At 52.9% G+C, this 24,638-nt stretch overlaps 2 protein-coding genes across 5 annotated transcripts in view; one reads left to right on the forward strand and one right to left on the reverse strand.

The window, feature by feature from the left end:
• The window catches only part of ABTB2 (ankyrin repeat and BTB domain containing 2), a 204,733-nt gene extending 194,225 nt beyond the window's left edge, over positions 1-10,508 (forward strand). Inside the window, exons 11-17 of one of the 2 annotated variants that reach the window (XM_017530536.1) lie at positions 1,218-1,396; positions 1,940-2,045; positions 2,289-2,391; positions 2,900-2,990; positions 6,664-6,732; positions 7,042-7,155; positions 8,887-10,508. In XM_017530536.1, coding sequence (XP_017386025.1) covers positions 1,218-1,396; positions 1,940-2,045; positions 2,289-2,391; positions 2,900-2,990; positions 6,664-6,732; positions 7,042-7,155; positions 8,887-9,084 — 860 coding nt within the window. In that variant the 3' untranslated portion in view covers positions 9,085-10,508. Of the gene's footprint in view, positions 1-1,217; positions 1,397-1,939; positions 2,053-2,089; positions 2,392-2,899; positions 2,991-6,663; positions 6,733-7,041; positions 7,156-8,886 lie in introns of those variants that run through there. The other variant, XR_005200671.1, reaches the window with a different exon arrangement.
• Positions 10,509-14,339: 3,831 nt separating this feature from the next.
• NAT10 (N-acetyltransferase 10) overlaps positions 14,340-24,638 on the reverse strand; it is a 41,945-nt gene continuing 31,646 nt past the window's right edge. For 2 of the 3 annotated variants that reach the window (XM_017530537.2, XM_037739256.1), the window contains 8 exons: positions 21,940-22,036; positions 21,735-21,845; positions 20,648-20,820; positions 20,006-20,125; positions 19,512-19,610; positions 18,989-19,062; positions 17,850-17,933; positions 14,340-15,179 (listed from right to left, as the gene is read on the reverse strand). In XM_017530537.2, coding sequence (XP_017386026.1) covers positions 15,068-15,179; positions 17,850-17,933; positions 18,989-19,062; positions 19,512-19,610; positions 20,006-20,125; positions 20,648-20,820; positions 21,735-21,845; positions 21,940-22,036 — 870 coding nt within the window. In that variant the 3' untranslated portion in view covers positions 14,340-15,067. The remainder of the gene's footprint in view (positions 15,180-17,849; positions 17,934-18,988; positions 19,063-19,511; positions 19,611-20,005; positions 20,126-20,647; positions 20,821-21,734; positions 21,846-21,939; positions 22,037-24,638) is intronic. The other variant, XM_017530538.2, reaches the window with a different exon arrangement.

A 24,638-nucleotide genomic window follows, 5' to 3' on the forward strand; every position in this document is an offset into this window, starting at 1 on the left:
GCCCTCTCCCTCGGGCCCTCCACTCTGCCTGGCTGGAGCTTCGCTGCCCCCTACCCAGTCACAGCCCAGGGATGTGGAGCACTGTGAGCCTCTGCACCCTCAGGACTCCACGCTGTGAGGCGGCAGGCCTGGCACTCAGCTAACCTTTCAATCCTTGGGTCTGTGAGTCTGTGGACTTTGGGTGTCCTCCAGGGAGGCCGGTCGGATAGACAGACAGGTCAGATCCTGTGTTAGCCGTGCCCCACATCACCTCCCCCAGCCTCAATTCCCGCCTCTCTCTGTGGGTTTGGTGCTAATGATCCTTCTCTAAAAATGGGGTGACATCACCTAAAGTACAAGGCATGGTGGCCACCGTGAGCACTTGGTGGATGATAGCACTGTCATTGTCATCACAGGACCACAAACCCCCAGGGCTGGGCAAAGCCAGTAGTGAGTCGGCCGCAATGTTCCTCACTATGAAATGGAGAGGTCACTCCCACCTGCAGTCAGTGACCCAAGGATGCCACCACCACCACACTGCTGTCACTGTGTCGCTGGTGAACGCCATCAGTTCTTTTTTAACCCACAGTGAGGCTGGGGGGTAAGAAGCTATCTCTCTAATTACCAGGGACATGACTAGTTTATGTCATGAACTTCTCACAACAATGCTAAGTTATAGCCCCACTGACACACACTGGGAACTGGTAAACAGTCATTATGCACCCGGGTACGTGCAGTGGCATTCCCGTGAGCTGCAAGACCAGGTGGGTTCCGGGCTTCTGTGCAGGTGTGGAGGCCTGTATGTCCTTGAGCGCCTGGCATACTCTCTGGCCATCCAAGCCCTCCTGGCCACCCCTCCACAACTGAGACCTCTCTAGCAAATAATTCTTGAGCCCAATAAATAACAAGGCTGCTATGGGTGCTGGGCCAACACTTCAAAATCCCTGGGCTAGGCTAACTTTCAGAGCTTGAGTTCCCTGCATTTGGGCTGGAGCTATTCCTCCATCTCATCTCATGAGAACCTGAAACTCCACTCTGACCTGCCAGCAAAGCTTATCATAATGAATTAAAGCTTTCATGCCACGGCCATCCTGAGAGGGCCACTCAGGGCATAGGAAGGGGGCAGGCGGGAGGGGACAGGGTGCTCTACAGACAACACTGGGGCGTCCTGGGAGTCTGTGCCAGGAGCGCTTAGCTGCGATGTGTGACTACTGCCTGCTCTTCCCTGCCTGGGCCAGGGGTCCCCTGGAAGCTGCACATCTGGATCGAGTCTCTGAGGACCTCCTTCTCACAGTCACGGTACTCGATGGTGCAAAGCCTCCTGCGGGACTTCAGCTCCATCAAGGAGGAAGAGTACAACGAGGAGCTGGTGACCGAGGGCTTGCAGCTCATGTTTGACATCCTCAAGACCAGCAAGGTGAGTATGGCCAGTGACTGGTTCCCAAGCCTACGGCCCAGACCCAGATCACGGGACAGACACACAGATGGACACATGCAGACAGACACAGGGATCTCCCACCCAACACACACACACACACACACACACACACACACACACACACACAGAGGGATCTCCCACCCCCCCACACACACACACAGGGATCTCCCACCACACACACACACACACACACACACACACACACACACACACACACAGAGGAAACTCCCACCCAACACACACACACCCCCCACACCCGCCCGCCCCCAGCACCCAGACTTAGACTTGCACTGCCTGGCTATAGAGGTCATAGGCCATGGATGCGTCTGGGCTGGAACTTAGCCAAAAAAGCCATTTGGGGAATCACTGATGAAGGAACAGACATTTCTTGCCAAGCCACATCCAGCAGGGACAAAAGACAGCGGCTGCTCTAATCCTGGCCTGGACTTTTGAAATTGGCCTGACGTATCTGCGTCTGTGAACAGACAGGCAGCTCACAGGCCCTCTCTCCCCTCCCCACAGAACGACTCCGTCATCCAGCAACTGGCTGCCATCTTCACCCACTGCTACGGCAGCAGCCCCATCCCCAGCATCCCAGAGATCCGGAAGACCCTGCCAGCCAGGCTAGGTGAAGGCCCACCCCCTGCACCCTGCACCGCCACACGCCCTCCCCCTCCCCCCTTCCCTTCTCACCCCCTCCCCACTTTGCCATCTTTCTCCATTTCCAGGTGCCAAGGCCCCAGCCTCAGTCACTCTGTTCCTCACCTCTGTGTCCCACTCCCAACCCCTGACACGCATCTCACAGCACACTCAAGCAACCCCTAGCAGGGGACTCCTTGGCCATATCCCTCAGTCTCCCCCGTTTTCACAGATCCGCACTTTCTGAACAATAAGGAGATGTCAGACGTGACCTTCCTAGTGGAAGGAAAGCTGTTTTATGCACATAAAGTCCTGCTGGTGACAGCTTCTAACAGGTAGGCAGCCTCAGACAACAAACTCCTAGTCCAGGGGCGCGGAAGCAGCTTGTTTCAGGTTTGAGGTGACAGAGAGTGAGGGGCTGGGGCTGTACCCTGACCCCTCTGTCCTTGAGACTGCGGTCACATCGCAGTGGAGCCCCATTTGCCTCATGGTGGGATGAGGCAGGGTGGACAAGGGGTAGCAGGAAAGGGGGGCTCTGAGGTGGTGTTCTTTCTGGCTGAGTTATTACTTTTGATTATTAGAAAACATAAATATTCTGGAAGGAAGAGTCAACATTCTGGCCACAGATGTCAGGTCACTTGTATCGGGTACAGAATCAGGCTCAGCCCAGATGTCTTCCCAGGACGATGTAAAATGGCACTTGCTGAAAATTATTCTAGGAGCACAGCAGTAATTTGTAAAATGCTCCGTCTCCTGGTAGCCGGTCAGGGGACAACGATGCCACTGCACACAGCGGTGGAGAAAAGGTTCAAAACCTGCCTTGCTCTGTCTCCTTTGCTCCAGGTTCAAGACACTAATGACCAATAAATCCGAACAGGATGGGGACAGCAGCAAGACCATTGAGATCAGCGACATGAAGTACCACATTTTTCAGGTGTGTGGGTGTTGGTGCCGTCCTCTTCTCGGAGGGTTGCCCCTCCCCCAGGAGCTCACCTTTGTGGGCGGCTGTGTGTTAGTTGTAATTGTCCACTCTATTCTCAGTGCCTTCTGTATTTCGTGAACCAGTAGAGCATCCAGGTCTCTCTCTCTGCAGAGGTGGCCATCCCGTTGTGGGGTTGCAGCTTCAGAGCCTGTCGCATTGGTCCTGAACTCTAACTGCTGGACAGGTGGTCTGGGTGGACTGCAGACGGACATGCGAGGCCACACAGCTGGGTTATGAGTCCCTTTTATCAGAGTGGGCTCCAGCCAATGGGCATTACTGAGAGCTTGTTGGAAATGCAGAGCCCCAGGCCCCACCCCAGCCCTCCTGCATCTTCACAAGATCCCCAGGCAGCCGCCTGCTCGGTACAGTTTGGGAGGTGCTGGTGGAGGCTGCGTCACTTCTCCCAAACATCAAACCTCAGCCACGCTGGTCAGGCAGAAAAGGCTGTGAGGCACACATCCTGATTGTAGAAGATCAAAGGTCTATCAGGCTCTCAGCTTTGCAGAACATACAAGGTTATGTACTAGAAACTCTAGTCAGGGCAGACAAGGTCCAGAGGAAGAGACCCGGCTGGGATCTCAGCTGATGGATGTGGGGGAGGGGAGGCCAGGGTTCTGGCATAGGCCAGAGTGGTGGTGTCTCCCCTTCCTTCTTTTCCCACCCTTTAATCCAACTCTCTGGAGAATAGGCAGGTTCATGGGAGTGGGAGGTGGAGTCATGCTCAGATCAGTCAGGAGGCAGGTCCTAGAGGGGCTGCAGGGATCACTGGAGACTAGGGAGCGCACGTGTGGCCACGGGTGACCGCTGCCTGTAAGGGGACGTGTGCGGGCTTGGCCACCTGTGCTTACCGGCCAGGCCAAGGGAGGGCATCTGTCACAAAACAGGCTCAGCAGCCCATTGGCTCCGCCCAGGGTTGCTGGGAGGGCAAATAGGGGACAGGCTTCATGTCCACAGCACACACGTGCCTTCCCCTGGGCTTCTCGCCATGTTCTGACCGATTGTTCTAACCAGCCCCAGGGCACTGGCCTTGCCCCGTGGGTCCCCTGGGTACAGAACTTTGCCGTATCTGGGGCATCATTTCAGATGGGGCTTCTAGACCTCAGCTTTCCAGTCTTCCCTGGAGGGGCTGGCCTGAAGCCATCAATCTGGGGAAGGGCTCCCTAACAAAGCCTGAACGGTTTCCAGCAACCCCCATATATATCTATATCTATCTATCTATCTATCTATCTATCTATATATATATATATTTTTTTTTTTTTGAGACGGAGTCTTGCTCTGTCTCCAGGCTGGAGTGCAATGGCATGTTCTTGGCTCACTGCAACCTCTGCCTCCTGGGTTCAAGCAATTCTCCTGCCTCAGCCTCCCAAGTAGCTGGGATTACAGGCAGCTGCCACCATGCCCAGCGAATTTTTGTGTCTTTAGTAGAGACGGGGTTTCACCATGTTGGTCAGGATGGTTTCAATCTCTTGACCTTGTGATCCGCCCACCTCAACCTCCCAAGTGCTGGGATTACAGGCGTGAGCCACAGTGCCCGGCCTACATATCTCATTGGTTCTCATGTTGGGAGGGTAGGTGGGAGTGTGTACATGGATCATTATTGTCTTTGTTTTCGGGGGGAGGAAACACAGGCCCGGGGACATCTAGGCATACTGTCCGATGGAATGTGAGCCATGTCTTAATTTAAGATTTACTACTAGTCACATAAAAAATAAAAAAGCAGGTGCAATTAATTTTAATATTTTTGAACTTACAGTATAGCCAAAATATTATTTCAACATGTAATCAATTTAAAAAATTAGAGATATTTTGCTTTTTTTTAAATATTGAGTTTTCAAACTCCAGTGTGCATTTGACACAGCACATCTCAATCCAGACCAGCCACATCTCAAATGCTCAGAAGCCACATGTGGTCAGTTGCTGTCATACTGGATAGCGTGGGTCTAGAGATGTGCCAAGGTCACTGTCAACTAAGCCCAGGCACTGGGGGCATAGAGGCCAGAGGGCCAAAACCCTGCTCTTCCAACATGGTTTCTGCTGTCTCAGCTTCCATGTGGCCTGCTCAGAGAGAAGGGAACCCTGCTGCCCTTCTGCAGCTGGTCCTGTCTAGCCCCACAGGCTGCCTGGTTCCAGGAGGCACATGACCTATATCCTAATAGGGGCTGCCAGGCTCTGCAAAATTCATCTACCTCTGCCAGCCTGCTGCCCAGCTCCCATGGCAAGGCTCCAGATGAGCCATTCTGATCTGACTTCTGCGGCCTCTTACGCATTCAAGTGGCCTTAGGGAGATCCACCAAATCCCAAAATGCAGCAGGAGGTGCCCTCCAGGCCAGAATAGGAGTCGTGATGTAAGGCGGCCGGTAGGCCTGGCCCAAGGGGCTGCCCTGAGGCCATCCCTTAGCAAAGAATCCCGCCAGGAAAATCTGACCTGCCTGCCTGGACCCCAACCCCAACCCTGTGTGAGGGGCATACACCTTACTGAGTACCCACTCAGTGCCCTGCATGGGGAAGGCAGAGGGAGCCAGCATGGCCTGCCCAAGGCACACACTGTCTGGAAGAAGCAGACGGACACTTACTGTGCAATCATGAGCTCACCACACAGGCTCCAGCAGAGGCTGCAGAAGGTCGTGGGAGCTTCCCAGTCCTCTAGAGGTGGGGAGAGGCCAACATCTCCTATGCCTGGACAAGGCTGGCAGGCCGGTCTCCCTACTTCTCTCCCCACAGTTGGGCCTTCTCCTAGACCCTCTGGTGCCTCTGCAGCCTCAGGGCCGGTCCCGACAGAGCCCGACTGTGCCGGCTGGAGCTGTGTTTACTTACACACTTGCCAGCTCCTTGCTGGGGCCGTTTCTTCAGCCAGAAACAATTGTTTTTCTTTTTCCAACCGGGAACCTCACTAGGCTCCAGCATGATGGCAGAGTTTGTAACTGAAACCTCAGCAGAATTAAATAGTTCCCGGTCCTGAGCCACCTCATCTGGTATCCAGGGCACCCCTGCTCCTGGGAGCCTAAGGTGGGGCTCAGCCTGTCCAGGGGAGCTTTGGGCCTGGGCTCTGTGCTTTCTTTTTGAGGGCGCACATCTGAGAGTCAGGATGGGGCTCTCACCTCCACACTGGCATCCTAGTGCAGACAGGGGAAGGCAGGAGGCAGCCCCCTCCGACATTCCTTCAGATTCCCCACTGGTCTCCCTGTGTGGAATCTAGATCACACCAGCGGCGAGCCGTACAGGGGCAAGCACCATGCGAGAGCCCTGCTGCAGGCATCAGGGGAGCTGAGGTACTTGAGCCAAGTCATCTTCCTTCCCTGGGCCTCAGTTTCCCCACCTGTGGATAAGAACTTCCCTCCTGGGCTCACGGGGTTATCATGAGGAATGTAGGGAAAACACCCCACGGAGGGAGCTTGTCATTCAGGCAGGGACTCAGGAGAGAGGGTCTTGGAGCTAGCTTCTAGAGGTGGTGGTCCAGGGAAAACACGAGTCTCAGCCTGAGCGGGACAGGGAGGGAGACAGAGCTGGGGACCTGCAGAGGGATAGTCCCCTGGAGGCAGCAGCTGGAGCGGTACCCTGTGGGCCAGGTGAGGCCTTTCAGGCATCAGGTCCATGTGGCATTCACACGGGCCTCTTCCCACCGCAGATGATGATGCAGTATCTGTACTACGGAGGAACAGAATCCATGGAGATCCCCACCGCTGACATCCTGGAGGTGAGACCTGGGAGAGGAGGAGGGGGTCTGGGCCAGGTCTCCCATTCACCCCCCTCACAGAGGGAAGGCAGCCCTTCCTCTCCGTCTGACAGGAAGAACAGTTCTGAGAAACGGGGACTGTGCACACAGCCGAGCCCAGTCTCGGTGCATGCCCCAGCAGGGACGGTTAGGCCCAGGGGAATCAGATGGCAGTGGGGCCTGAGGGCGGGAGGCAGCAGCGTACAGGGCACTCGGGAGCTTCCCGTTCCATGCTGCCCTGGCCACCGGCCTGGCCATGGGTCCCCAAGGCCTGCTCTGCCTCTCTGCCAGCTACTGTCAGCCGCCAGCCTGTTCCAGCTGGACGCCCTGCAGAGGCACTGCGAGATCCTGTGCTCCCAGACCCTCAGCGTGGATAGTGCTGTGAACACCTACAAATATGCCAAGGTAAGAGCCGAGGATGCCTGCTGGCCACCTCCCACCACAGTCTGATCCATGGGGCCTTGGCCGTGTGGATGCGCTAGGGATGAGCTAGGAGATGCAGGTGGCCGGACTGCTGAGGACAGTGTAGGGGCTGAAGAAAGGTTAGCAACTCCCTCTGTAGCCTGGGGTCACTGCTGCCTGGTGGCCACATGGTAGCTTGGGAGGTGAGCTTTTGAGCCAGGTGCGTGCTGGTTCAAGGTCCAGCTCTGCCACCTGGGCTGTGGGACCTGGGCAAGTTGCTGAGCCTCTGAGTCAAATCAAAGCCACAGGTACTTACTTTTCTCCCTACCTGTCTGTGCTTCCCCAGCTGCCCCATCTCAACAAGCAGCGCGGTCATTGCTCAGTTGCTCAGACTCAAACCTTAGGAATCCTGTATGATTTGGATTCCCACATACAGGCATCCACCTCAAACACATCAGCGGCTTCTCCACCTCCCCTCCCCTCCACTGCCCTCGCTTTGCCCCAAGCCACCAGCATCACTCTCTGACAATCGCATCAGTCCAGCCTCCCTCCTGCCTGGCCTTAGCCCTGCAATCCATAAGGTTCTTTCAAAAGTTCAAAAACCATGGCCAGGCACAGTGGCTCACACCTGTAATCCCAGTACTTTGGGAGGCTGAGGCAGGAAGACCAGGAATTTAGACCAGCCTATGAAACATGGCAAGACCCTGTCTCTACAAACTAGCCGAGCGTGGTGGTGTGCACCTGTGGTCTCAGCTGCTCAGGAGGCTGAGGCTGGAGGATCACTTGAGCCCAGGAGGTTAAAACTATAGTGAGCTGTGATCATGCCACTGCACTCTAGCCTGGGCAACAGGGCAAGACCTTGTCTCAACTTGGCCCCCACCCAAAAAAGTACAAAGACTGTGTTACTCCCATACCTAATCTCACCAAAGGTTTTCTACCTGCTGCAGGCTAAATAACAGCCAGCCCTTACCATGTCTTCCAAAGCCCCCAAGGCCCCGCCCACATTTCCCCTCACTCCACCATGCTTCCTTCCTTGCCCCGACCCAGGGCTTTTGTGACAGTTCCCTTTTCCTGTAAAGCTCCTTCCAGCCCTTCATCTTCATCAGCTGGTGTCCCCAGGCCTCCCACAAGCTGTCCTGTCACGCTGGCTTTACCTCCTTCACAGTCTTCAACGCCATCTGCAGTTACCTTGTCTGGTTCCTGAGATTCTTTCTCCCCCAAACTAGGACATCAGCAACACTGCAGAGATCTTGACCTCAGAACGTAAAACCCGGAGCAGAACTTTAAAACCTTGCTATCTGTTGAGTGAGCATCCTTATCCAGCATTTACCACAGGCACGCCCACATGCCGGGCCTCGTGCTGGCCCCTGGACACACAGCAGTGGACAGTCCCCATTCCCACCCTTAGGAAGGGAACTTCCAACCCAACAAGGATGACTGCCACTTAACAAGGGAGCATGACAGTGTGATGCAGGCAAGGAAGATGACGAGGGCTGTAACAGTGCCTGGTGGCACAGCTGGGATTTGAATCCAATTGGGTCCCACTCTAAGGAGAGGCTTACAGAAGGATTCAGATATAGCAGAGCCGGCCTCAAGCTGCAGGGACAGGAAACGCCTCCCGTGGCCAGGGTGGTTAAGCAGGGCCGTGGCTACGGGTAGGTAATAAGTGGGGGAGAGGGTGAGTGGGGCTGTACTAAAGCCATGGGCTTCACCCCTCCTCTGTCTGCCCTGCAGATCCACAACGCCCCAGAACTGGCCCTGTTCTGCGAGGGCTTCTTCCTCAAGCACATGAAGGCCCTGCTGGAGCAGGACGCCTTCCGGCAGCTCATCTACGGCCGCAGCAGTAAGGTGCAGGGCCTGGACCCACTGCAGGAGCTGCAGAGCACCCTGGCCGAGCGCGTGCACTCTGTCTACATCACCTCCCGGGTGTGAGGCTGCCCAGGCCAGGGCCCACCAGGTCAGGGAATGGTTGTAGGCCCCCTTGGAGCCAGGTTCACGGGGCTATTTCCTCCTCCTTCCCCAGAGGCTTCCTCTGACGTTGATTTGTCCTTGGGTAGGCAGATGTGCCTAAGCCCCCGCCACCAGGCAGCTTACCCTCAGCTCCTCTGCCCCGGAGCTGTTTGTTCAATCGGTGATGGGCAAAGGGGAGATGTAGCCAGCTGGCGGCCCTTCTCCCCATCCCAGTGTACCTCGAGGGCGGCCATGCATTCCCCTGCGTGCCCCTCTTCTGCAGCTCAGCAGCTGGTCCTGACCCACCTCTGCCTAGGCCCCCCAAGCTCTACCCACCCCTAGGGCCTCAGTAAACTCAGACCATCCCAACTGGGGTACCTGGGGGTGCGGCAATCCTTATGAATGTATGGGATGTATGCTGCCTAGGCCCCCGGCTGTCTATAGTAATTCAAAAGCTGGTATTTTTCTTCCTAAATGTCACATAAGAAAAGCTGCCCAAATCCCTAACTAACTTATTCCTCAAAAGTTTGAAAGGCTTGATGTGGGCCTCCAGTGGCCTGAGGATCCCCCTGCCACCACCACTGCTGCCAGCCAGAGTCCCCCCCACCCCCGTTGTCTTTGGTGCCTGGCTTCCAGAGTCCCTCCCATCAGGACTGTCATCACCTTGCTCAGTTGGTGGCAGAGGGCAGTTCCCCAGCTGATGGTTTCTAAGTCTGGTGTGGAGGGGCACGGGGTAGGGGATGGGGTACCGTGTAGGAGCCTGGTGGCCTCAGCTCTTGTTTTGCTGCTGCTTTGAGGGGCCAAAGTAAATCGGTGGATTCTGGACCCTCAGGCCTATAGACTAGGTTGCCTTTGTGGGGCCAAGCGGCAGAGCTCCCTGGTCAGGTCTCTCAAGCGAAAGCTTCCCTTAATGTAGGATTGAGAGCTGGGCAAGCACTTCTCACTGGGGACTGTGGCTCTTGGAGATAAAGGACAGGGCACTGGTGGGGGACAAGGGCTGGGAGAAGAGGCCCTTCTGCTGGGTCCCCTCCCGGCACTGCCCTCAAATTCTACAGTCCCTGGGCTCCCCTGACACCTGTCGTATTTATGGACCAGACACTGGGGCAGCATCAGGCACAGCCTGTCTGGGTGCAGCTTCTGTAGCTGTCTGGCCGCACCTTAGAAACTATTTATTCTTCACCAAAAGCCCTGGACATTTCAGGAGGTGTCACTCAGGCCACCCTGAAAAGCCCCCAGGGGCTTGCAATCCTGGAAAATATTTTGACTAGCTGCTTGGCTGGATGTACAAAGAAATAGTCACTATTTTATTGCTGTAATATTGTATGATACTTTAACTGTACAATAATGTTGTCACTTACTGTAAATGTACCATGGTTTTATTAACAATAAACACTCATTAACAATGACCTTGGCCTCACTGGTCCTTGTAGAGGGTTGCTCAGAGTTCAGAACTGGGGAGGAGCCCCTTAGAACCAGGAAGGGATCCCAGAGCTGACTCTGACTCAGGTCTCCCGCCTCTCAGAGCCAAGACCCTACCAACGCTGTTGCTGTGCCCGCCACACTCGCCTCTCTCCAGAAACTCAGCCTGGATCTGCTCCTCACCCACCCTCGCTCACATTTAACTAAGCACATATGTGCCACGGAGCTGGACAGGAATCAAATGACAGAGGAATATGACAGCACCAGGCTTTCCTGATCTCCACTCCCACACCCCTCTGTGGCCCTTTATGTGGGAGCTATTTTGGGGGCTGTCTGTCTTCAGAGGTGTTTGCAAACCCTGGCACATCCCCAAATGGCATAGCCCACCAAAGTGGCGGCGGGGCCTCCTCCACCCAGGCCCGACCCGGCCTGATATGAGGCACCTATCCCTGGGTGACTGCTGCTTCCAGGTCCTGCTGGGCGAAGCTGGCTGTGCCACCACAACGACACTAGCAGAGGTAATGGAGGGAGATGGTGAGGCGCCACCTGAGGCCCAAGCGTGTTCTGGGACTATGGCTGTAGTTTTAGATGCAAAGTTCAGGCACTAATACTAGTTTGTAAAACATTCCCTGCCAATTAGCTGGGAATGGTGGTGCATACCTGTATTCCCGGCTGCTCTGGGGGCTGAGGTGGGAGGATCAGAGAGCCCAGGAGTTCGAGGCTATGGTGAGCTACGATCACCCCTGCACCTCCACCTGGGCAACACAGCAAGACTCAAGAGTTGACCACCTGCCTGCCTGAGGCAGGTACAGAAATTCCTAAGGTCACTGGCAACCTGAACCAAAGTGGCTGTGGGTCAGTGACTGGCCATGACTCAGGAGTTGGGGGGAATGACATAAAGATCCCAGTACCTGGGAAGGCCCAATTCCAGCAGGGGCCACGCAGGGCAGCTTAGGCCCAGCCTGGGGCCCAGTGGCCACATGGACCCATGGTGCCCTCTGGGGGCCACAGGGAGGTAGCGCACTCCCCGCATCTTGTGCAGTGGCCTGCGAAGGTGGTGGAGAGGACCGTCCCTCCCCAGCACTTGCCATACAAAGTGGCTACCCTTCACGGGTCCGTGTCAAACAGCCCAAGTTCCCCCACCCCTGCAGGACACGCCTCGGTCAGTACCCAGCCTAGAAGGCAAGATCCAGTTGGCTTCTAGATCCAGATGTGGGATCAGCCGTTTCCTCTTTTAAGAGGGTGAGTTGCGGGTTTAGAGAAAGTGCAGGGAGGAGGGAGGAAGGGGCCCCTTTGAGCCTGCAAGCAGCAGGAATACATTTTTGAATAAACATTTAAAATTAAATTAGAAAAAAAAATCAGACATTCTTCCAAGGGGCTAGGACTCAAACGGAAATGATCACTTACCCCAGGTAGGTGGACCTCCTCCTAACTCAGGGCCACTGCTCAGTCTGCGCTACTCCGCCAGCGAAGTGCAGCCACAGGGGGGCCAGGGGGAGTTTCGTACGGGAGCCCTTGAGTACACAGGTGCTGAGAGCATGGGTTGCGTCCACAGGGATTCCACTCCGCTCCAGCGGGTCCACAGGCAATTATAAGCTGGTGCCTTAGCTGTCTCGGAAGAAAAGCCTCTCCAGAGGTGGCAGATAGCAGGAAGCCTCCAGCCTCTCCCTTTCAGGCTGCCTTTCATGTCCCCTTTGAGGATCCAGATGATGTTTAACTCGAACCAATTGTTTGTGGAATCAAGGGCAGCCCCTTTTCCCCATAGTCTGAAATTGCCTATTGGGGCCCAAGGGGCTTCCAACCCTACCCCCAACCCCTAGGCCTGCAGAATGGCTGCCGGTGCTCTAACCGCCTCAGATAATGAGTCTACATTTTTCCAAGGTGACGGTCACTTTTTCTGCCCTCCCCCGCCTCCCAGCCTCAGCGGCCCCCTTTGTGTCCCGCCTCCTGGTCACTCCAGAGTCCTCGGGGACTGCTGGGCCAGATGAGCAGTGGAAGCACTGAAGCAGGCCGGCATCAGCCCCGCCTGGCAAGGGGTATGGGGGACCACCATTTAGTAACCTTCTTTGTTCAGGCTTCTTCAGCCTCTTCCCCTTCTGGTGACAGCATTCATAGCTGGCCTATCTGAATTCATTTTGCAAGTGACATTTCCTAAGACAGCCAAGCTTTACAGATGTCACTCTGTCTGGGGGCCAGATGGTGAGGTCTCGGGGAGGCATGCCTTTTCAGGTTTGAAGGAGAACCAAGATCATGACCACAACATGCAAAGGCCCAAGCGTGTGTTTAGGAATACACGCTTTACAAACAAAGAGGCCCTGTCCAAGGATACAGAGATATTACACAGAGCCAGACAAGTCTGACTACAAAATGCATGCTCTTTGCTGCCCAAGTGAGACTCTTTTTCTAGCTTAGATTGTGGTTTTAGACACAGCCGGTCCTGGCCAAGCGTGGTGGCTCATGCCTCTAGTCACAATACTCTAGGAGGCCCAGGTGGGTCACTTGGGACCAGAGTTCCAGACCAACCTGGGCAACAGAGTGACTCCACTTCTACATAATTTTAAAAAATAGGCAGGTGTGGCGGTGAGCACCTACAGTCCCAGCTACTTGGAAGGCTGAGCTGGAAGAAAGGCTTGAGCCCAAGAGTTCGAGGCTGCAATGAGCTGTGATTGAGCCACTGCACTCCAGCCTGGGCAACAGAGCAAGACCCTGTCTCATTTAAAAAAAATACCACAGCTAGTCCTTCCCAAGGATTCTTGGAGCTGGCCTGTAACTGGAGGCGAGCAGCTCCTCTAGTTAGATCTGATGAGTGCCCAGAACCCTGAGAGATTTAGTGGGCACTTGCTATGTGCCAGGCATTGTTCTAAGTGCTTCCCACTCTACCCCACCCCCCTCTCACCACAGACCTGGGAGGGGGGTGCTATTCCTACTGCTCCCACTTTGCAGAAGTGGACCTGAAGAGCAGGTAGCATGCAGTAACCTGCCCAAGGCCACAGTGAGGGTCGGGGCAGAGCAGCCTGGCTCCAGAGCCCTCTCACCTTGCACCCCGAAGCAGAGCCAGCTGGGAGACTTACCTGCAGGATGATATGCCTGGACAACTTTCACAATCCCATCCAGCTCTGACCATTTGAGAATGTGACTCTGCTTTTGACCACGTTCTAAGAAAACCCTCTTTGAAAGGCAGGCTCAGGCACCCACCTGAGAAAATAAATAAAAATTATTTTCATGCCCTCTCCCCGCCTCCAGCAAAATTTCCTACAGACCCAACAGAGGTCTGCGGCCAGGGAACTACAGTTCCAAGAAACGAAAGGCCCCTCGGCTCATGTCCCAACAGCCTCAGTGACAAGGCTCGGCAGCTCTAGAGTCACACACAGAACCTGCTCTTCTCGCTCTGGGGACAAGTCCCAGGAGCTACATGTGAAGTACCCTTAGGTTCAGAAGTTACCGTTTCCTTCCCTGTCCTTCCATCAGACTTCTCTGAACCCAGACAACATACTGGGGCTGCAGGCTCATTAGCCTGGATACCATCAAAAAAACATACCAAAGTACGTGTAAAGCCAGCAGGTAATCTCTGTCCCCAACAAATGGCAGGAGCTGGGAAGGAAACAAGGCAGTTCCAGTTGGCTTCCAGACACCACACCAGGCCCCTGGAGGTTACCATACACGCCTGCCCCTTCTCCCACAGACTCCTGGGCTGGGAAGCCCTAGACACACTGCTTACCTTTGGCCTTGACACCAACACCTTCCATATTTTACCAGGCAGCCAAGAACCAGGAGAAACTTCCACATATGTGGATTTCAGAACACTCACAGGCAGCTGGTCTTTCTAGGATGTTATTTATTAAAAATAGATTAGCCCTCCCCTCACCCCCGCTAGCAAAATGGCCTTTCCCAACATCTTTTCCCAAATGGATGAGATGACAGGTCTTGAGGACACAGATGTGGCATCCTACCTAAACTACAGCCTCAGGCTTTTCTGGGACAGTGGGGCAGCAGCTCTGCTGGAGCCAAGAATGGAAGGGCGCAAGACGACAGCAGCAAATCCTTGCACACCTAACCATGGGCTGCCATGGACGCCGGGTCGGACTGGAGTTCCTTCTGCTCCCGGCCTCAGGGTGTTTGCACAAGTCCGCAAAGAGAGACCCAGTGGCCCAGCAGCAGCCCCCTGGGCACCACCAGACAGCAATATACTTAAGGGCCTCAGAGGGATGAGAGGCAACGTAGCTTCCACATGTGTGGGAAGGAGCCTAAAAAGCTGGCCCTAAGCAAAGTATGAACTTATGGGAAAGGAGGGCCCTGGACTGGGTAGGGGGAGGGGGCGAGAGAGACTCCTGGCAATGCCAGAGGTGGCAGTACCCAGCCATCAAGTTCTAAGCAGACCCACTTGGGAGTGAATCTGCCTTCAGCCAGGTTGAGTGCACAGTCTGACACAGGCCCAAGGCTGAATTCAGCGCCAGCTTCAGGCCAGGTTGCTGCCCAGTCCAGCCAGGGAGGGCTCAGGAAGTGAGACTGTCTTCCCATGGCCAAGCACTGATGCCCAAGTTTCTCTTCACTTTTTCCGCTTCAGTTTCGTATCTTTTTGGTTCTTTGTATCTCTGTCTTTCTTCAACTTCTTGCTCTGTTTGGGTTCTTGTTTGGCTTCTAACTTCCTTTTCTTGTCACTAGAGAAAAATCAAAAATAGCAAGAATGAAACATGTACAGATCTGAACATCTGAGACGGCTTTAAGCGCTGCTTTGCTTGTGAAAAAGCGTTCCCACCGTCTGGAACTTGATGTAGGACACCCAATCAGACGTCAGTGTTCTCTGCACACCTCTTGGGGGCAGGCATTATGCTGGGGCTGGAGACACACCACACAGCCCAGTTCCTGCCCTGAGGCAGCTCGCAGTCTGTGGAAGAACAAATCTCGATCTTAACACCTCAAGTCAATACCTCAGGAACCTCAAGGTCCTCTGAGTGCGGTACGCTCCCCTCTCCCAAGACAGGTCTAGGCACGGGTCCCCACCACCACTCTCACCACTGCAGCGACTCTGGAAACCAGACGTATTTATCCCAATGACCCTGCAGACGGTCCCTCATACAAGCCATGAGACTCCCAGGAAAACCCTGCCGTACTTTCTTATGTGCTACTGTCATTTTATTTTTCCTACATGAGAGGAAGAAAACCCAAACAACAGTAACTCAGCTGACACCCTGCGACCAGCCCCTGGGTTCTTCACTGATAGACTGGCACAGGAACTGCACAGCAAATAGCCACCTGCCATTAAGAAACATACAGGTTTAATTGTGCTCTGGGAATAAATACTTCCCTACAAGGAGACAGTGAAGAGTTCAATCCAGAGACCATTACGAATGAAGTGCCTCTCAAAGGAAGAAAAAGAAAGGCCTCGGAGAATATTTAATAACAGCTACCAGTGTTTTTAGCTCACAAAGTTCAAGCTTTCGCATTTACTCAGAGCCCTCAAGCACATGAGCAAGCACACAACACTGGCTGGCTGGACTCAAGGGGCTTCTCAATACCAGCAATGGCCAAACAAATGGCCGGGAGGCCAAGCTCTGCAGAGCAAGGCACCGGGGCCGTCTCCACAGCAAGCCCGCTCCCCGGGCTTCTGTTCCAGTCAAAGTCACCATGCTCAAGGCCAAAGCCATCATGGGCCCTGTGCTACATTTGCCATATTGTCCAAACCAGAGGCAGGTCACACTGACAGTGGGCTTCCGTGTTGTAGCACAGAGCATCTGGGAAATGAGGCCGGCATCAATGCTGGATCCTTCAAGATGCCACAGTGATTTATGAGACGCTGGAAGACAGTATGTGATTTCTGGAATCTATAGCTCCTAGAGTCACAAGGTTTCCTCTTTCCAAATGTTTCCAAGATAACTCTTAAGGAAACCAGTAACTAGGGGACTGCCAAAAACTCACCCTCCCCAACAACCCCCAAATGAGCTATGAAAGCCTCGACTCCAGGGGCTCTGGGCAGGGGAGGCCCCATTGTGTGCCCGCAGAAAACTGAAGACGGTTCCTGCCTGTTATTTACAAATGCGCCACTCTGCAGATAAGAAGCTTGGAGTGAAGATTTTCAAAGCATGGTCTAGGGACTGCTGGGGTCCCTAAGACTCTTTCAGGTGTCCATGAGGTCAAAATGTATTTGTCTTAGTATGAAAATAGTTATCTGACTTTTTTCATTTTCATTCTCTCACAAATATTCAGCTTTCCAGAGTGTAAGATATGACAGCACAAGACCATGAATGGAGACAAAGACATGAGAATCCAGTTGCTTCTGTTAAGCCAGGTATTTAAGAGCTCCATAAACATGTGAACAAAACAATGCCGCCCTTCTCATCAGTCTTTATGATTTTCAAAACAATGACTGAGTCATTCTTGTGAACAAATGAATTTTTTTTTTTAATTTCTCAGTTTTTCATTTATTTTCTTTTTTAAGTGTTTTTGTAGAAACAGGATCCCCTATGTTGCACAGGCTACTCTTGAACTCCTGGGCTCAAGCGATCCTCCTGCCTCAGCCTCCCAAAGTGCTGAGATTACAGGCCTGAGCCTCCGCACCTGGCCAGTGCTTCATTTGTAATATGGGAAATTTCAATAGTTATAACCAACATAAGTCCTTTGGGTGCCTCAATTTTTTTTTTTTTTAAGACGGGGTTTCAACATGTGGGTCAGGCTGGTCTTGAACTCCTGACCTCAGGTGATCAGCCTGCCTTGGCCTCCAAAGTGCTTGGATTACAGGTGTGAGCCACCATGCCCGGCTGCCTCAATTGTTTTTAAGAGATAAAGGAACGCTAAGACCCAAAACCTTGAGAACTGCTGGCTCAAAGGAAGGGCATTGTAATAGTTAAACCTGTGGCCTTGACATGGAGAAACCTGGACTTGATTCTGGCTCTGGCTCTCACTAGCTATGTGCTTCTTGGGAACTTACGTAACCCCTTAGAGACGTGGTTATATCATCTTAAAGCAATGATAATAATACAACAGCCCCTTATGCTGTCCTCCTGAGGGCTGGAGGATAAGAGCCCACAGGCAAGTCTTAGTCAGTGGCAGCTTCTAGACTGTTCCCTCAAGCCCTTCTCCCTGACAGGCCCAGTGCCCTGGCATGGCTGATGAATACAGACAGTGAAGAGATCCATGCCTAAGAGATGGGCCTCCTGGTCTGTAGGAGATGCAGTGCAAAGGTAGTGACCAGGGGGCTCTCAAAGGGAAGAACCATGACTTTTTTCTCAAAGCTTTTGCTCCAACCTCCTATTTTCTAGTCAAAGTTAAAGAGAAGCAGAGAGGCCGGAATGCCTCTTCCACCGGATGCAGGTCAGACCTTGGGCCCTCACCTTTTCAGGCTGATGATCGAGGCGTTCGGCCCAGCTTTGTTTAAAACTTCATTCCACTCTTCATCGTCCCCACGGATTATGTATCTAAAAAAGGAAGGGAACCATCAAAGCCTGCTTGAAAGAAGGGGGGACTGCTTAAGAGAAAATACGACAGTGACAACATTCTTATCAGACACTTCCTGTCATGAAAGCCAGGCTGGGCTGTGTCAGCAGGATGAGCGTGGAGGAAGGCCGAGAGACATGGTGCTTAGCTCCATGGATGGAAGCTCCACAGCAGCGAGGGGCACCAGGCCTGCTGGCAGGGGTCAGTGAGGACAGTCCTGTACAGAAGGCAGCCTGCCTGGCTTCTCCCATGTGACTCTCATTAATACCTGCCGAAGAAGCTTCCTGTCACCCCCACAATCTTCTCACTCACTCCCACCCCCAGGCATTTGTCCACAAGCCCTTGAACTGTGCCTCTCCCCTCCCTCCCTTCTCTTTTAGGTTTAGCAGTCCTGGCAAATCAAGGATTTGATATTGCAAAGTTGAGGGCAGAAACTAGAGCTTGATTCTCTGACCAAGGACTCCTGGCCACCTGCATCTCACATACCCAACAGCCATCACCACTAATGACCCAGAAATAGCACTACAGGTCACAGAGGCTCAGGGGCCATGAACTGTGGAGTTGTCATTCACATCAATCCAGGCAGTGGAGGGAGGGGCCACACTACTACAGCTGAAGCTCAAAAGGGACCAGGATCCCAGAGGGTTTTAGAGCAGGGAGGGTTCTACTTGTTTGTTTGGTTTTTGCAGCAGAATCCTTTCTTCAAACAAAGTCACAAGTAAAAGCCAAATAGAGCAAAGTGGCCATTAAAGTGTATGTTCTTCCAATCAGCACCCCCATTCCTGGAAGGACGCCTCAGGTGTGACCCGGAGCCTTAGGGATTGGGGAGCGCAATTTGAAAGTCAAAGTGGCGGCACTGGCCTGCCATGCTTCCAAAATTATACAGAATTAATCTAGGAGTGCTGACAGCACTCCTAAAACTCATCCCATAAAAGACACTTCCCAGGGCACCTGGGATATGATTAGGAGAAACCTGTGGGCAGATTCTTAGAGCCCCAGAAGCCAAGGCAAAGCCTCTGCCTCCCACAAGACTTACTCAGAGAGGTCCATGCTCTTCAGCTTCCCCACTTCTTTCTTGTGTTTCTCCTGAAATTCCTTTGCCGCTTCATCCTGTGGTTAAGGACCCATAGAGAGACTAAGTCAGAGTCATGGTCTGAACCAAACACAGGAAAAGGAGAAGCTGGGATGGAATAGCACAAAGAAGAAAATGTTTCCTTCTCTTCTGTTTACCTGCAAAAGCCTTGTAGGCAGCTCTGATTATTTAAATGTGTATATAAAATACACATTTAAGAAGTTACCAAAAAAGACAAAACATTTACAACAGACGCTGGAATCCTGCATTCACAACATTCACACACAATCAGTGGGAGGCACAACTCTAGGCCTGACTGTGCTCAGACAACACTGGGTCCGTTTGCACAATCAAACCTAAGAACAGCACTTAGCTCAATTAGTGCAGAGGACTCTTACTAAACGGGAAGGGGAAGGTAGTCTGCATTCACAGCCTAAGGCAACTGATGGAAATGCCAGGACTCCCGAGGCCTTGAGCAGGTACGTACCAGGTCGTCACTGAGGGTCTTCAACGCGGGCTCCATGACCACATCCTTCACTGCCACCATCTGCTCCTCAATGGCCTTTTCCTGAACTTCATTAAATAGCTACAAAAGAAAACCACAGAGAAGCAGATGAAGGCAGGGCCCAGTCACCTGTGACCCAGACACTTGGTGTCTTATAGAAAGGTGTGCATTTTGAAGACACAAGGCAACACTCTACAGTTTAGGAATATGGATATTTATAGTAAGAGTTTAAGAACACAGACTGGATATGTACCAAATCCTAAAAGGGATGCCTCTGGGAGAGTACACAAAACTTCACTGATTCTTCAGAGCTGAAGTCCTGTAAGAGGGGTGTGTGTGTGTGTGTGTGTGTGTGTGTGTGTGACATGATGCAGCAAATACAGCTAAATGCTAACATCTGTCCATCTCAGGAGCAGGGAGTGGCTGTGTTGTACTACTTCAAAGAGATCAAGCCCCTGCCCTCAGGCCGAGGTTACCTTCACAACTTTGCGGATGATCCGGTTGAAAAGTCCCATCAACTGGCCCGAGGGCAGCTCAATCTCCTTTTCCAGCTGGTCCACAGGCTTATGCTGCAGACCAATCCCCAAGAGAAGAGCCTAGAGGATGGAAAATCTGCTGAGGCGGCCTCCAGGACAGGCCCTTGCCCATTAAAATGGCACCGAGAACCAGAGTACTCTCTTGGCCAAAGCTATTGGTACAAAGGTAGACTAGCACTGCATATGCCGGCATCTTCTCTTTCACCCTGTTACTGAGACCACCAAGAAATACTCTCTTCCTGAAATCCCCAAAATAACTTTTATTGCCCTGACAAATACCTGCTTCACAACTACATTCAAAGTTTGGGGTGTTCCTGACTCTCTGCTAAGGTGGAGTTAAGTGTCAAGGCAACGTAGTGTGGGGTGGAAGCCACGGCTCTCTCACTCACTTGTACGGTGGCTAGGCGTTACTCGAGGTCAGAGCCCAGCTTTCCTGACCTGCACAATGAGGAGACCACTACCCACCTATCAGATCCATGAGGAATTAAAGGCACAAAATCATGTCCAAGCACCCAACCCAACACCCAGCAAATGAACAGCTCCACAATCCTCACTTCTCCACGCGAGCAGCAGGTAGCCTACCGACTGGGCCGCAGACAGAGCCAGGTCCCCTAGCTGGTTCAGGAAGTACATGCGGGAGATGGCCGGGATCATGTCCATGATGAGGTGATAGTCCACCATGTTCCGTGAATACATCTCCAGCCGCTTCAGGTCATAGGGGAGGAAGAGTGCTTCCAGCTCCTCCCGGCTCAGCGCTGTCCACGGGATACAGAGCCAGACGGGTCAGGCCACCCGGGGCCCTCATAAGATAGCACACAGCCCCCAGGTGGCACCCTCACACACACAAGCATCTCAGAGGGCCTGGCAGCCACACCACACAGCTGTGGACCAGAAGGGCACCAAACCTACTCCTGCCACAGAGGCGGCGGCTCCAGGCCATTTGAGGGGAGCGGACAGCTGCCACAGGACCCTTGCGCAGTTCCCATACTGAACACATGGACCAAGGCAGGCTCCCTGTGCCCTAGGGTCAGCGGAACACAACTACACACTTTCTCTGCTTTGTCACTTCATTCAGCGTCACAGAAAGTGTGTAGGCTCTGCCAGCTCAAGAAATACTGATTTCTCTATCAAAATATAATTGGCAAAAAAGTATATACACACACATATACACATATATATGCACGTTACTCCCACTTATATATAAAATATGCAATAAAACTAATAATCTCTTATACACTTTTTGTTTTTTAAATATTCAAACAGAATCTCTATGCACAAATCACTTGTGCGTACTGTTGGCCACGGAAGGCTGGCAGCATATTCTCATTACGATTTCATGAATGAGGAAACTAAACCTCAGAAAGAGACCACCTCACTCCCCTGGAGCACAGATGTAAATCGGCCTCCATAACCAACCAGCTTCATGAACTAACTGGACACCCCTGACGTCAAATTGCACAGCCAGAGTCTGACCATGAAAATGAAAGACAGCACAGCCTGGGACAGCGCAGGGGCCTGGCAAGCCGGAGGTGGCCGGCGAGTGACTGCAGGTTAGAACCAGGCCCTTGATTTCCAGACCAAACCCTTCAAAGGACACCACACCCACCTCCTACCTGCCACACAGGAAGCCTCTCCCAACCCTCCTCCTCCCTGTCCCCGCCCGGCTCACCTGGCTGCGCTGGCTTCCCCATGTTTCTGTTCTGAATGATGTTCAGCGCCAGGGAAGGAGAGAAGGTGCTGAATTGGTAGGAGAGCAAGGCTAGGAATCGCCGCCGGAAATCTGTGAGGCGCCATCATGCAGAGTTAGAGGTCTGGAGGCATTCCCCCCGTCCCATCACCTCATTGTCCCCCCAGAACCCCCACTGCTCAGTCACCTTTCCAAAAGGCTGCAAGCCAGACTCCCTGGTCAGCCTCGTCCTCATCAGTGAGCGTCTTCAGCATGATGCACGAGTGCTCTCCGGTCAGGTCATTCTGGGAAACACAAATGTTTAACTCACACCAAGAACCCCCTTTTTTGAACAGCCCATCATTGATGAGGGGCAAACACTCAAAGAAAGGCTTGGCGCTTCTGTGGCCTCTCCTTCTTCCCAGGCTGGGAGAGACGGCTTTCTGGAACACAGCCCTCACCTTCACCTTCCTCACATCACCTCAGTTCACACGCAAGGGCTTGCAAAGATCACTGCCCTGCAACCTCCTCAAAAGTGTCACAGACACAGAGCAGAGCTGCTCGCTCTTCTGGACCTGCCTCTTGCTCAGGACCTGCAGAAGGGAAAAGCTGCTCCTCTCAGATACATGCCGAACTCCATCACTAGGGCTTAAGCTCCACACAATCCAATCAACGTGGGTTTGGTGCTTCACAGCGGGAACTCCAGAGCCAAAACCTATACCTCAGTGCTGGCAGCCAGTTTGCAAGTGCAGGCTTCTTTAGGTGCTAACGCTGTGACTATTTTTACATTTTTTGCTATATAACAACAAAGCCCCATACCATAAAAACACCACCATCAAGCCACAAAGGAACAGTGAAAGTGCAAGACCTTGCAAACCCATGGCAGACCACAGGCAGCTCACTGGCCTGCAGCTGACAGGCAAATTTACAGCCCCAGCCACCACCACATGCACTGACAGAGACCCAACCCATCTCTGCGGTTCCCTGCCCGCACAGACGCCACCCAACACCAGCGGTCCTCAGCAGTCCCACCTGAAACCCCCACACAGACACGGGACACTAGCTTGGATACTAGCTTTGCCCTCTCCAAAATCAAACCTCCAACATTCCCTCTCAGCTGATGGACTCCCCTCACCTGGGAAGACAGAAGCACTCAGAAGAGGATGTCTTCATCCTCGCAGCACCAAATCAGCCAACTGATGCCTTCCATACCCACGCTCTCTGCCTTCCCTGTTCTTAAGGATGAAGTAGGTGGTCACCTCACTTCCTGAGTCTCAAGTCCCACACACCGCTTCCTCAAGGCCTGCACTCTGGCAGTCGGCCCCTCACCTGTACCACTACGTGCAGGATGCAACCCAGCAGCAAACAAACGTTCTCTAGAATCTCCGGTCTGACAATCCCTCTTCAGCTCCCATCTGCCTCCAGCGACCTTGTTTCTCTGCTGCCTTTCGCTTCCTGAAAGAGTCACCTGTTCACCTATTTCCTCACCTCCTTTTCCCTCTGACCAGGCCAAAGCCTCCACTCCACTGCAGCTGCTTCCACACAGCTCACTGCTGCTGACAAATCCAGCGGCCAGCTGCCCTCTGAACAGGGCCGACTCCCCTTCCCACACACTTTTTCACCTCGACGTGTGACACCACACCCCGACTTTCTCCTGCGCATCAGGGCTGTTCCTTCTCAGTCCCATGTGCTGTGTCCTCCTCCTCATTCCTCTAAACGCCTCTAAATGTTAGAGTCCACGGAGTTCCCCTCATGTCCTTTCATTGGCTCCGGATATTTTTCATTCACTCAACAAAAGTATTTACTGAACACATACTACACAGCAATTCCTACTCTAAGTGCGAGGAATACAGCAATGAACAAAACAGACAAGTGCTCCGTGCCCTTATGCAGTGCATTTTATTATGACTATGCTGATGGCTCCCAAAGCTCCATCTCTAGCCCCAAACTTCCCTATCTCCCTATTCCTGTAGTCAAATAAATGCCTAGTCCACATCTCCACTGGGATGTCCAATAGGCATCTCATATTAGTGTCAAAAGAGAACTCCCACGCTTCCCTGCAAATCTGCTCCTCCTGCAGTGGTTCCCATCTCCGACAGCACCTCCAGCACCCAGTTTCTCATGCCAAAACTCTAATAATCACCCTTGATCCTCCCGTCCACTCTCCTTCCACAACCAGTCAGCTCTGCCTCCAAAGAGCATCCCGCAACTGGCCTCTTCCCTCCACTGTCAGGAGGCCCACCGTATCCTCACCTGCACTCCCTGCCTCCAGGCTTGGGCCACCACCATCCACCATCCACCATCCACCATCCACCATCCACACAGCTGCCAGAACCTTTCCTCTTGTCCCTCCCTCCAAGGGAATGGGAAGAACACCCCGCCTCCTCAACAAGACCGATCCACCATGATCCACCATGAACCAAGCCCCTTTCCTTTCTAGAGACTCTCCAGCCACGCTGCTCTTTGGTTTCCTTCAAATCGCCACATTCATTTCTACCCCAGGCCCTTGTACGTGCTGTCCCTTTGGCAGGAAAGGCCCTATTCTCCAGGACTGTCACATGGATGTCCAATTTGAATTCAGGTTTCAGCTTGCAAGTTCACCCCTCAGAAGCCCGACCCCTCATTATCCAGTAATCTCAGTGTGGTTTCCTTCATGGCACTTACTACTTTCAGAACATTTTTTCCTTTTTTTTTTTAAATTTATTTATTTATTTTTTAAAGGCTAGTCAAGTGAAGCAGTGGGAGTGGAAAAGGAACAAAGGGTTTTAAGCTTTTTAAGGCTAAACAATTCAGCATAACACCACTCTATTAACCTCTTTTTCTTTTCCTTTTTGTGAGACAGACTTTCACTCTGTTGCCCAGGCTAGAGTGCAGTGGCGCAATCAAGACTGATTGCAGGCTAGAGCG

This window comes from Cebus imitator, unplaced genomic scaffold (assembly GCF_001604975.1).
Source record: "Cebus imitator isolate Cc_AM_T3 unplaced genomic scaffold, Cebus_imitator-1.0 Scaffold66, whole genome shotgun sequence".
Classification (NCBI taxonomy): domain Eukaryota; kingdom Metazoa; phylum Chordata; class Mammalia; order Primates; family Cebidae; genus Cebus; species Cebus imitator.